The sequence below is a fragment of the Somniosus microcephalus genome, chromosome 24 (genome assembly GCF_052327205.1).
Source record: "Somniosus microcephalus isolate GS21.2 chromosome 24, FLI_Smic_1.0, whole genome shotgun sequence".
Lineage (NCBI taxonomy): Eukaryota > Metazoa > Chordata > Chondrichthyes > Squaliformes > Somniosidae > Somniosus > Somniosus microcephalus.
Window position 1 is genome coordinate 13,332,657 of NC_141010.1, and position 13,778 is coordinate 13,346,434.

The window sequence follows — 13,778 nt, forward strand, 5'->3', positions numbered from 1 at the left end:
TAGCCTGATTCTCAGATGTATTTGCAACCTGACATCTGTCATACGCACTCTTTTTCTGCTTCATCATGTTCTCCATCTCTTTCGTCATCCAGGGAGCCCTGACTTTAGTTGCCCTGCCTTTCCCCCCAGTGGGAATGTACCTCAACTGTACCTGAACTATTTCCTCTTTAAAGGCAGCCCATTGTTCCATTAAAGTTTTGCCTGCCAATCTTAGATTCTAGTTTACCCGGGCCAGATACGTTCTCATCCCACTGAAATCGGCCTTTCCCCCAGTTAAACATTTTTACCCTAGATTACTCCCTGTCCTTTTCCATAGCTAATCTAAACCTTATGATACGATGATCGCTGTTCCCTAAATATTCACCTACTGACACTTGCCCCACTTGACCCACCTCATTCCCCAGAACCAGATCCAACAATGGTTAAGGTTCTCAAGGGAAGCTATCACCAAATACAGCAACCAGACGTCAAGCCCACTTCCAGCAGAGCCACAGGTCAGACAGTTGTGGCAAAGGTCAAGGCTGCTTCAAACCTGATGCATAGAAACATAGAAGATAGGAGCAGGAGTAGGCCATTCGGCCCTTCGAGCCTGCTCCGCCATTCAATGAGATCATGGCTGATCATCCAAATTCAGTACCCTGTCCCTGCTTTCTCCCCATATCCCTTGATCCCTTTAGCCTTAAGAAATATATCCAACTCCTTCTTGAATATATTTAATGAACTGGCCTCCACCGCCCTCTGTGGCAGAGAATTCCACAGGTTCACCACTCTCTGGGTGAAGAAATCCCTCTTCATTTCAGTCCTAAATGGCTTACCCCTTATCCTTAGACTATGACCCCTGGTTCTGGATTCCCGGCCATCAGAAACATCCTTCCTGCATCTAGTCTGTCCAGGCCTGACAGAATTTTATAGGTTTCGATGAGATCCCCTCTCAATCTTCTAAACTCCAGTGAGTATAAGCCCAATCGACCCAATCTCTCCTCATACGTCATTCCTGCCATCCCAGGTATCAGCCTGGTGAATCTTCGCTGCACTCCCTCCATGGCAAGAACGTCCTTCCTCAGATAAGGCGACCAAAACCGCACACAATACTCAAGGTGCGGTCTCACCAAGGCCCTGTACAACTGCAGCAAGACATCCTTGTTCCTGTACTCGAACCCTCTTGCTACGAAGGCCAACATACCATTTGACTTCTTAACCGCCTGCTGCACCTGCATGCTTAGGCATGTTCCATTCAGAGGAGTGCAGGAGATTCCTGCCTCATTCCCATCCTTTGGTCTGCAACTGCATCCACCAAGTAACAGACACATGGGCCCCAATTTTTAAGTCGGGTGGGATCGGCCTGCACGCGAGCGGCCTGGGCGAGTAACAAGCTCGCATGTCGAGGCCCGGAGAGATTTCAACTCCCGGGCAATGTTCCCTCTAATTTTTTTTTTCACGCGCTGTCCCTTTGGCTGTGCGGCCCACTCAAATTTTCGCTCATGCGCGGCTATTTCCATTGAAAGGAAGGTGAGTGGCCTGCGTGGGAACTCCGGACCATTGCACGGCCTCGCAGCTTAGTGGGAATGCTGCTTCCAGGCCTCATTTTAATAATTAGGCCCTGGCTCCCGCCCGAACTAAGGAACGGTCCTCGGCAGTTAGTTTAGTGGATCGGGAGGGGGGGGGGGAGGTTGGCGGGGGTATGTGCTGGGTGGGGAGGGGCTCCGGGTGTGATTGGGGGAGGGGGGGAAGCGAAGGGCAAGGGAGGTCCAAGGTTTCCTTGTGGGAGCCTAAAAAATGATCTAAACTTACCTTTCTGGGCCTTTTCTGGCCCTGGCTCCTGTTCCCAGCAGGTTTTGCCTGGCGGGGAAGCCATCACTGCTCCCCACTCAGGCCTCCAATTAAAATAGTAGATCAGGGCCCGATGTAAAAAAGACCCTGCCAGTTTGGGGCGGGTGTCCTTGCCGCCTGTAAATATAAATTGCAGGCGGTCAGATGGGTGGGTAAGTGCCACACTCCATTTTAACTGCTACCCCTGCCTGGTTTCCGTCAGACAGGGGAAGTTAAAATCGGGGCCAAGGTGTTGCTGGGCAAAAAAATGTCATTGCATTCCCTGTGGAATACAATAACGTGAGCCCTTCACTCCTACTGCGCAGTGGGCTTCTCACAAGTGCAGGATGTAACTGACAGCATTCTTGTGGCTGAATATGCCCCTGGATCAATGTAGTGCCATTCAGGAATAGAAAGGGCTACCATTGAATAAACGTACCGCTGGTCTGGGACTACTGCAACAGAACTCTGCAAGTGAATGTTCATTGCCCTGGCAGCTGCCATGATTCCTTTATCCTGCAACCGTGCCAGCTTTATCTGAACGGGCAAGGCTAAAGGTATCAAGGGATATGGGGAGAAAGCAGGGACAGGGTACTGAATTTGGATGATCAGCCATGATCTCATTGAATGGCGGAGCAGGCTCGAGGGGCCGAATGGCCTACTCCTGCTCCTATCTTCTATGTTTCTATGACTCCAGGGATGGCTTTTGGGGGGCCCAGGGAAGTGGCTGGTAACAGCACTGCACCGCCAAGGGCATGAACTCAGGAAAGGCTTAATGCAGCCACCGAGGCGATACTCTGGCCCGTCTTCGGCCTCCTCAAGCAGCGATGCCGTCGCTTGGACCACCCGGGCAAAGTGCTGCAGTGTCGGGTCCCACTTAAGCCTGGTGGATTATTGCTGGCTGCCTGCCGCGTCCAGCACAACTCTGCCCTTTAAGAGGGCCGAACCATGTGGCAGCCTGGTGAACAAAGGGAGTCAGAGGACAAAGATGACCAGGCCAAGCATGAGAGACAACAATTGAGCTGCAGTCGTCAGACATGATCTAATTGCCCAACTGTTCCATCGACTGCCTTTTCCTGCCAAGGCGATACATTCCTACCCACATATATTTAATCCCAATGCCAAATAAAATCTCCCCTCCAACGGGCGCCACTGCACATCAGCACTCATTAATGCTGCCTCATTGCTCCTGCACAAGCTGAATAGGCTCCTGAACAAAACAACTCTCAGATCACATTCCAGTATCAGTCAATGCAAATTTTATTAATCCTTAACTGCACTGGCATGTCAGCCTGGCTCAGTGGTAGCACTGCCACATCTGAATTGTGCGTTCGTGCCCCATTCCAGGACTTGAGCACCCATAGTCACAGGAACATCGGAACAGGAGGAGGCCGTTCAGCCCCCCTCGAGCCTGTTCCGCCATTCAAAGAGATCACGGCTGATCTTTACCCGCCTTGGTTCCGTAACCCTTAATACCCTTGTGACACTAACAGATCTTGGGATTGCTTGAGCTTGGCGGGGGGGTGGGTGGGGGAATGGGGTTGCGTGTGGGTGGGGGGAAGGGGGTGCGTGTGGGGGAGGGGGGTGCGTGTGGGCAGGGGGGTGGGTGGGGAGAGGGTGCGTGTGGGTGGGGGAGCGGGGGATGGGTGTAGGTGGGGGGCAGGGGGTGGGTGTAGGCGGGGGGTGGGTGGGGGGGAGGGTGTGCGTGTGGGCAGGGGGTGCGTGTGGGCAGGGTCGGGAGAAGACAGGATATGCTCTCACTGCAGTCAGGGAGTAGTGGAGACAGAGATGCACTTCCTCACAGCCTGTGGAAAATATCAGGGCATCAGGGAGAATTTCTACCAAAAATTCGCACAAAATATGCCCTGAATTCAGAAATCTGAAGGACAACCAATAACTCCCATTCCTACTGGGAGAGGAGAGAAGCTGTGTAACACTGGCGGCACACTATGTTACAGCTTGCCATGAACAGAGGGACAACCAGTAAACTAAGAAAAGAATATATATAACAATGCGAATGTATATTTATACACTCAGGGATATACCTGTTTATACACTGTATGAATAGAACTGCGTTTATGTGCTCAACCATAAATGTATTTTGATGCTTTGGCAACATAAGATGTAACTTATCATGCCAATAAAGCGATTGAATTGTGAATTGTGAATTGCGGGGGGGAGGGGGGGTGTGTGTGGGAGGGGGATGGGGGGTGTGTGTGGGCAGGGGGGTGGGTGGGGGTGCGGGTGGGTGGAGGTGGCAGCTGTGGCCCTAGCATTTCAGTTAGACACCACTCAGCTAATACCAGTGTTTTGGCCTCCCTAAGAGTGAAGGAAATTTCCACTGAACAGTTCTTTACTGTAGTAGTAGCTCTTACTGTTGACAAGCTTTCAGCTCATCGGCACTGTTTAAACTGAGAGTTTGAATTGAAGTGTTGAGGGGCAATGTTCCCCCTAATTGTTTTCTTTGGGTGCGGGGCTGCGCGGCCCATTCACAGTTTTGCGCACTCGCAAAACTCAACATTAGGAAAGCCGGGTCCCGGGCTGCGTAGGACTGCTGCGAGCTGTGCGACCATTGCAGCTTCGCGGGAACCTTGTTGACGAGCTGAATACTCAGCAACTGCTACAACAATCGACTGGTCTTACAGGCTCGGCACACACTTACTCAGATCCAGCTGCTCCGCTGGATGTCAGTTAGCAAGAATGTGCGAAGCCAGACACAGGCCCAGGAACAGACGTGCTGTTGTCTTTCTCAGCTGGCCAGATGTTGGCAGGCAGTGCGAGCTGCTTCATTCTCCTCCAGTGTGTCGATGTGCCACTTGCACCTTTGAGTCACTGGCTGGTGTCAATCCATGCCAGATAACATTAACAACATCTCCACCACAGTCTTACGCTTTTAGCCACTAACCAGATAATTCTTCACGATCTTGCATCAAAGGCCGCACCTGTAAGCAAATTGTCACTCCCACGAGTGTGCCTTTATCTGATAATGCCTAGGGCTCAAATAGAACCCTTGCCGTTGCAATTAGCTCATGAATTGATACAAGCTCTCTCCTGTTCTCCTCGCCTCATGAAAGAATAAACACTCTATCAAACCATGCGAGTTAGACTACAAACAGAACTCCGATTCATCACACACAGCATCGTCACCCAGACAAGGAAACTTCATGCACCTTTGAAGAGTGTCTCAGCATTTAGGAAAACACCCTTAAATATGCGTTGAGTCTCCAGTACGAGCTGCTTACTGTGACAGGGCGGTGACGTAATAAAACTCACTACGCACTTGGTCCGAGTATAAAACAAGGCTTTAATCAACTTGTTTCAGAACATGGAGGTCTAGTTGTACTTCACTAGTTCCTGTCTTACAAAATGTCCCTGGGCAAGCTGTGCCCACGCCCGAGTATTTATACTCCTTGGATGGCACCACCAGCTGGCCGTCCAGTGTTATTTCATGAGTCGTTTCTTCATGATGATGAGATTTATAACAGGCAGCATTTCCTCTTTGCAGTGAGGTGGCAGCAGTGAAGGACATCTGTCTGCCCCACCTACCCCACCATAACTCGACCTCCTGGGCCAGTGGTCATTTGTAATGCAGGGTGGGCTCCAGATGGGGTCCCTGCCACCAAGGGGGAAGCCCACGCCCCAATGGTACAAATCCCTGACCGAGAATGAGGCCTAAATAGGTCAGACTTTGGGGTCCATTTGGAGGGAGAAGAGGCCACAACTAAGCCCTTACCCTCTGTTCAAATAATTTGAGGCCTTACCACTGCTACCCAGGGCCTACCACTGCCACCTTTCTCTAGGCCCCCGGGGAGTGGCAGTAAGTGGGGAGGAGGGCAGGAAATTCTACCAGTAACCCAACTCTGCTTCCCTGCTGGTATTTGCATGTGGTGGGTGGGGAAGGGGGTCCTGGCAGGATGGGGAGAAGGAAATCTCGCTCAGGGTAGGAACATGGTGATAGGCCTTACTGCCCAATCTAGTCACTTTTTTCAGTCACTAGACCGCCTCAAGTCTTATAGCTGGCAAGCGTTCAGTTCTCCGACACCTTAATTCAAACTGTAAACAGTGCCAGTGGGCTGAGTGCTTGCTCTGACTGTAAGATTCATTGGTACCGCAACCAGGTCGTATTTTTTTCTAATGATGGGTGGGCTGAGAACACCAGCACTTTAAAACATACTGCTGATTAAAGCCAAGTGCCGATGGCACGAGAAACCGAGATGGGAAGTTGCACTGTCTGGTCAAAGGGTGGGATTTATGGCGAGATCTCACATCTTCTGCCACCTCTCCTAATCTGCTCAGGGTGTGAGCTGCTCCTTTGCAAAGTGCCTTGGAACATTTCACCAAGTTGAGGTTGTCATCGGTTACTCTGAAGTAAAGGTGATGGAACAAAGCCCCAGTTTGCAGCAGGACCGGCCTTGACTATGTCTCGCATTCAGTGCCGCGGCTCTAGAAAGGATCGCTGTTCCCGGTATTCAAGGATAAACAGAGATAGAAGGGAACAGTCAGTTTAACTGCTTCCTTCTTTAAATACACTGTATAACTTCTCATGCAGGTACAGCAAGCAATTAGGAAAGCAAATTGTATTTCAGCCTTTCTTACAAAGGGATTAGAGTGTAAGAGTAAGAAGTCTTAATGCCATTATATAGGGCCTTGGTGAGACCACACCTGGAGTAATGTGTACAGTTTTGGTCTCCTTACCTAAGGAAGGATATACTTGCCTTAGAGGGCGTGCAATGAAGATTCACCAGACTGATTCCTGGGATGAGGGGATTGTCCTATGAGGAGCGATTGAATAGACGAGGCCTGACATGAATCTGTCATTCATGTGGAAATGACTTATGAAGTAATACTGGGCGGCCTGCTGGTGGCGCTGTCCAGGGAGAGTATAAATACTCGGGCATGGGCCCAGCTTGCTCAGGACATTCTTTAACAGGAACTAGTGAAGGACAGAACTAGATCTCCATGTTGAAAAACAGTTGATTAAAGCCTTGTTTAATATTCAGACCAAGTGCCTAGTAGTTTTCTTACGTCAAGGCCTATATTCTCAAGAGTTTAGAAGAATGAAAGGTGATCTGATTGAAAATTGTTGAGGGGTTTGACAGGGTAGATGCTGGGTGATGTTTCCCCTGGCTGGGGAGTCTAGAACTAAAGGTCACAGTCTAAGACTCAGATGAGGAGAAATTTCTTCACTCAAAGGGCTGTGAATCTTTGGAATTCTCTACACCAGAGGGCTGTGGAGGCTCAGTCGTTGACTATATTCAAGACAGAGATCGATAGATTTTTGGATACTAAGGGAATCAAGGGATATGGGGATAGTGCGGGAAAGTGGAGTTGAGTAGAAGTTCAGTCATGATCTTATTGAATGGCGGAGCAGGCTCGAAGGGCTGAATGGCCGACTCCTGCTCCTATTTCTTATTTTCTTACGTTCTCTGACATTCACAGTGTAAATTTAACCCTTTGAATACAGGAAGTAAATTACACCTTTCAAAATAAATTGCATTTTGTATCATACAGCTTATGACTTTCTAAAAAAAAATTGCCTATATATGACAGGTAATAAGGGGCCACAGATTGCACCATTACTACCAGAATAAATATATACATTTTCAATTTTTGTCCCACTGCTGGGATGCCAAGCAGGCAATAGACTACGTTTTATATGCATCACCACTAACAAAAAAAGTGTTCAACATCCCATCGATATTAAAGGGAGTTAGATGAGTCACAAGTACTACCTTGAGTTGCACTATGATCACCGGTCTAGAGTATTGTAATATGAGAAGCCACAAACACCACAGTTCACAGAGTTAACTGAATTAGCTCTTGAACTGACATCTTACCCTCGGTATCGAACGGTATTATACTGCACAGACTTCCATTACCCGACCACGGACAGAGAAATACTGCTCCACCTTCTGTTACATTTTCTTGTGTTGTATTTGCCTTGGGCGCACCAATCAGGACACCTGGACTGCAAACAGGCAGGGAAATATTTAAAATTCTATTGTAATATCTTACACATTTTCTCTACTGTCATCAACCGCTCTCAGTTATTTGCTTTAATTGTGTCTGCGCACTGGACTGAAAACCTTTCGATTTCTTTTCTTCCAGAATAAATAATGTTTAAATGAATTACTTTCCTTTCCAGTATTATATTAGAAGAATCTTAAAAGGGAACCACAAAGCCGAGATAAGCAGATATTGAGCTAGAAATTGCGTCCAGAGACGTGTCTCCGGAGTATGCCTCTGACCCGCGAAACAGTTCCGCACCTACCTCCATGCGGCCAGGCTGTGGAGAGCTCTGGTCTCGGGCCTCCAGGCGTACAGCAGCGTAAAGGCCCACGGATCCCGAGGGCGCAGGCGGTTCGGTAGCGTCCTCCAATCACAAAGGAGGATTCCATTGCAATGATTTGCAAAGGGAATCCCTAATGATATGCAATGGGATCCCCAAATAATCATACAATTTACAGAATTCTAATAAATATAAGTGGACTGAATTTCAATTTTATTCATACACCAAATTCATTACAAATTAAATTTTTTGATAAATAATTTTAAACATCTGAATCTGGGCCAATATTTGCATAAACTCATTTAAAGTGTATGTGCATCATTTTTGATTTTTAAATGTTTAATTTAAGGCTTATATATACCCTTACGCTGATGAAAGCAGGCCCTGCACCTGCTTTTACCAGACATAAGTGTTTCATGGGCAATTACTGGGCAGTTGTTGGGCAAATAGTCCAACTCTGCACCAGCGAAACTGACTTTACAGTCGGTTCAGATGGTCTGTCAAGACGCACCTTGACAGATCGCAAGGTACGGATTACGCGCATGCACAAGCGGAAACCCGGAACTTGCGGGGCCTTTCAGATGGATTATGACGGTGTACGCTGAGCAAATGCCGTCACGGAGACCGCAATTTCAGGGGCATTATGTAGTGCTGTATCATAGCTGTTCACTTCTGTTAACCTGACTCTAAACGAGGTCTCTTTGGGGTCAAAGTGGCTCCAAGATGACACACCTCGCAATGGAAGTTCAGAATCAAGTCAACCCTCCGTGACAATCGGATACATGAACCGGGCAGGTCTGCAGAGCTCCAAGGCTCTGTTGGTGATTGACCTACCAGCCTAGCTCACACATGGCTCCTGGAGAGGTAGATTAGTCATTCAGAGCTGGGATTCTTCCCAGGCGTCTCCAAATAACTCTGCAACGTCTACCCTCATAGGTAGGGTCGGCCTCAGCTGGATAGATTGCAGCAGGCTTACAAGTACCCCGGTTCACGTTTGGGCATTCCCAAGACTTGGCTCTGGCAAACCTAAGCCTAAACTCTCTGAACTTAGCTGTGCCCCAATGTGGAGCGAGTGTGCACTCTGTATCGGGCAAACAGAAACTCTCAGGAGTTTGTTCAGAGAGATTAAACATGAGAATGGGTTTCTACATGTGTCAGAAAACTAGTTGAGGAAAACTGACTGATATTTGACACCATTAAACATCTGTGTGCATAACCTGTTTGACAGCAATGTATTTTCCAAATTATTAGCCCATAACTAACAGCACTTTTACACTGAGTTGACAAGAAAGTCTAATACAGACTTTACATAGAATCATAGAATGGTTACAGAAGGAGGCCATTTGGCCCGTCGAGCCTGTGCTGGCTCTCTGCAAGAGCACTTCAGCTAGTCCCACTCACCCGCCCTTTCCCCACAGCCCTGCAAAAAAATTTCCTTCAGGTACTTATCCAATTCCCTTCTGAAAGTCATGATTGAGTCTGCCTCCACCGCCCTCTCAGGCAGTGCATTCCAGATCCTAACCACTCGCTGCGTAAAAAAGTTTTTCCTCATGTCGCCTTTGGTTCTTCTGCCAATCACCTTAAGGCTGTGTCCTCTGGTTCTCGACTATTCCGCCAATGGGAACAGTTTCTCTCTATCTACTCTGTCTAGACCCCTCATGATATTGAATACCTCTATCAAATCTCCTCTCAACCTTCTCTGTTCTAAGGAGAACAACCTCAGCTTCTCCAGTCTATCCATGTAACTGAAGTCCCTCATCCCTGGAACCATTCTTGTAAATCTTTTCTGCACATACAGATACATTTCTACTTGAACCTGAAATCGTCCTTTTCTGAACTTCTCCTCCCACCTCAATGGGAGATGGCAGCTTAACTTCTTATCATTGCTTCTCCTGTTTTCCTTCTTCACTTCATTGTCCCGAATGGCCTACTCCTGCTCCTATCTTCTATGTTTCTATGTCCCCATTTCTTTCCATTTTATCCTCAATGTCTGTTTTCTATAGCTTAGAAATTCATCTTGGGCAGTGGCATAAAATAAGCAGTATCGTTCGGCCGCCTGTTATACACGGCGCCGGATATTCCGTTCCATTGTAGTCAATGCAACTATCAGGCGTTGTGTATAACGGCCGGCCGATCAGATACTGCGGCCTAGAAATTGGGTTTTGGCGCAGCCAGGGCTTTAGCGCTGGAAGTTAGTGCCGGCGCTAAGTCCCCCTGCGCGCGCCAAAAATTCAGTAGCGCCGCGCCCAAACGGCTGCCGGCGCTACTGGAGGGTTTCAGCGCCTCCCAATGGGCGCTACCTGCCCCATTGCAGCGCTGTTCCGGCGCTGCGGCGCCCGATGCGGTGCGGCAGGCTGGGGAAGTGCAGGCCTCCTCCTTCCGTTAAGGAGGAGCTGCCTGCACCCGACCGCTGGCCGTTGACGGCTGAATAAAAATGAGCCCGGCACCTCGGAGAAGTGCCGGGCTCGCGGCCCACATGCATCTGTGCCGCGGGGGGGTCTTGGAGGAGTCCGGGGAGGGAGGTGCGGGCAGGCGGCCGCCGGGGAAGCGGCCGGCCGCCGCGCGACCTTAATGCGCCGGCGCTAACTTCAGCAAGGCACCTTTTACAGAACGTTGCTTGCGGCTGCCACGGGCGAGGCGGCCGCAACTCAATTTTGGAGTTCGGGCGGGTTACCACGGCAACCGGGACGCTGCGCACACCGATGACGTCATCGGTGCCGGCGCAGCGCTACCGGTGCAACGCCGCTTTAGGGCCCCACTCAATTTTTCAAATGGCCATAACTCTGGCGCTAGTCCCTCTAGCGCCTCAAAAGCGGCGCTAAGGCTAGTGAATTTCTAGGCCTGCCTGTTTTAGTCACCGCCCAAGACACATTTCTAGGCCTATGTTGTTTATATAATCTGTTTCCCACCATTACTATTTATCTGTGTTTCAGTCCATCTCCTAGCCCATCGCCTGGCTCTCTCCTTGCAATCGCTCGCATCTTTGTTTCTCTGTTTCACGGCTCTAGCAGTAAGTTAAGCTTGCAAGTTAATTCTTACACAGTTATTTGAAACTATTCCAAGTGCAATGAGCCAAAGGCAAAGACAGAGCTCCGTACTGAATACTTTGAGGCCTTACTGAAACCTTTGATTTGAGACATATGAAACAGTAAAGAGTCCTAATGTAGACTCAGTCTTCAGATGAAAAGCCACCGCATGCCAGGAGGACGCCTCCTCACCTGGACACCCAGGGCACTGCCGACTCCAGTGTTGTCGGGCAGTGACTGCGGGTGTAAACCCATGTCCCAGGAGTTTGCACAGCACTTTACTGAATTCTTGAACAACGAGCTAAATTCGACCTGCAAAAGGTGAAAGTTGGAGGGAAATACTTACATCCCATTATCGGGCAAGTAGAACTCAACGGAAAATCCAAAGTAGCTTCCTTCAGGTCCTGAGTAAATGGCTGGATCCTCTGTATCAAAATTGAATGCATGAAGTTGCAATCGTAAAAAGGGAAAAAATGGCAAAATTCCAAACGAATACCAAAGGAGCGGTGCCCAAACTACCCTGAGACAGGCCTGCATTTTTACAGACCTTTCGTGTCCGAATCACAAGGCCAAACCCTGCTGAGGAAAAATGTAAGTTGAATGTGTGTCGGATGATCGGTCATTCCCTCATACGCAAAAGGAAATTACGTTTGTAGCATCTCCAGCTTCTTGGGTTACTGCGGTTAAACATAATCTGATGATAACATTTATCTGCACATGCAGTGACTTGACTCTGCAACAGAAAAATGAATGTTCTGAGTTGGAAAGATGACTGTATTTTCAGCCTCTCTCTCTCTCCCTCCCTCTTAGGTACTTACGGAGTGAATGAGCAAAAGTACTGAATGTATCAAAGCAATAGGCCAGTAAGGAATCTGAAATATAATTAGAGGGACAGTCATGTGAATAAAATAATGACAAGATGGGAGTATTGATCTATTTATTCAGTGAGGGAATTGGGCGACAGTGGGTATGTGTTAGAATGTCACTCCTTCATTTATTCCACCTGGGTTTGAATTTATGTCAAAGATGAGGCAAATGTCACCTCCCTCTGATCATGGTCAAGGATCATAAATGATTTGACGTTGTTCCAAAGAGATTTGAGTTCAAGGTAGAAAACTATCCACAATTTGGTATTATCAGGCACGCTCACTCAGAGAGACAATATTGGGCCGTATTTTCCGATGCCTACGGGTGTGTACATGCTGTGTACACACCCGTAGGGACATCGGAAATGCCGGTTTCAGGCATGCGAAGCACATGCGCTGAAAACCGGCATTTCCGATCTGTCAAGAATGCTCTTAACAGATCGGACACCTGCCCTGGAGAAGGGCCTCTGCGAGCGGATAGTTCCGCTTTCTGGAGAACCTCCACCCGTGGAAAACCCTTAGAAATCTTACGCCTGGTAAAAGCTGGCATACGGCCTGCTTTTACCAGCATAAGATTTGAAAAAAAAAAATTTTCACTCATTTATCATTTAAAAATACTTTAAAAAAAGTAAGTTTATTTTTAGCCCCGTAAAAAACGTTAATTATTTTTTTCAAAAATTTTTTTTTTTTTTGCCAATTATCTTAAATCTGTGTCCTCTGGTTACTGACCTTCCTGCCAATGGAAACAATTTCTCCTTAATTACTCTATCAAAACTTTTCATAGTTTTTAATTATTAAATTTCCCCTTAACCTTCACTGCTCTAAGGAGAACAATCCCAGTTTCTCTGACGAAGGGTCTTCGACCTGAAGTGTTAACTCCGTTTCTCTCTCCATGGATGCTGCCCTGGCTTGCTGAGTTTTTCCAGCATTTTCTGTTGTTATTCCCAATTTCTCTAGTCTCTCCACATAACTGAAGTCTGTCATTCCTGGTATCATTCTGGTAAATCTCCTCTGCAGTCTCTCCAAGGCCTTGACATCCTTCCTAAAGTGCGTTGCCCAGAATTGAACACAATACTCCAGCTGAGACGCAATCAGTGATTTCTAAAGGTTTAGTATAACTTATTTAAATTGAGAAAAGCTACATAATAAGTCACCTGTAAATTTTTTATTTTTAAAGGACCCAAATGTGACATTCGCACTTAGTCACGCTAAATATAGAATTGTAAATGAAGAGTTTCACCAAGCTGCTCCTTTACTGCTTCTAAAACAGCAGTACAGAATCAGGAACAATGGAAAGAGTCACGACAGGGAGAATAATTCGTTAAAATAACTGCTCCACTGAAATCCCTGAAGAACCTCAGAGCCTACATTATTTAAACATTTTTTCCCTTAATCCCAACCGTCTTCGCTCGTCTCCTGACGGTGCAGACTCCCGTTGAGTTGGGGTTCCACAGTTACCAGTAGACCACTTACACCCCATCCAAGTGGTCATTCTTCATATATAAATCTAGGCAGTGAATATTGGAAAGAAAGAAAGAAAAACTTGCATTTATATAGCGCCTTTCACGACCACCGGATGTCCCAAAGCGCTTTACAGCCAATTAAGTACTTTTGGAATGTAGTCACTGTTGTAATCACAGAAGTCACAGAAACCCCACAATGCAGATAGAGGCCATTTCGGCCCATCGAGCCTGCACCGACACATATCCCACCCGATCCCCGTAACCCCTACACCAACACATATCCCACCCTATCCCTGTAACCCCATGTATTTAATCCCCCTAACAC

At 47.8% G+C, this 13,778-nt stretch overlaps 1 protein-coding gene across 1 annotated transcript in view; it reads right to left on the reverse strand.

Annotated features, from left to right (window-relative positions):
• Window positions 1-11,802, reverse strand: part of LOC147101075 (integrin alpha-8-like) — a 135,281-nt gene extending 123,479 nt beyond the window's left edge. The window contains exons 1-2 of the mRNA XM_085966230.1: window positions 11,471-11,802; window positions 7,647-7,777 (exon numbers count right to left, since the gene is read on the reverse strand). Of these exons, the coding sequence (XP_085822356.1) occupies window positions 7,647-7,777; window positions 11,471-11,661 (322 nt within the window). The 5' untranslated portion in view covers window positions 11,662-11,802. The remainder of the gene's footprint in view (window positions 1-7,646; window positions 7,778-11,470) is intronic.
• Between the last annotated feature and the right edge of the window lie 1,976 nt (window positions 11,803-13,778).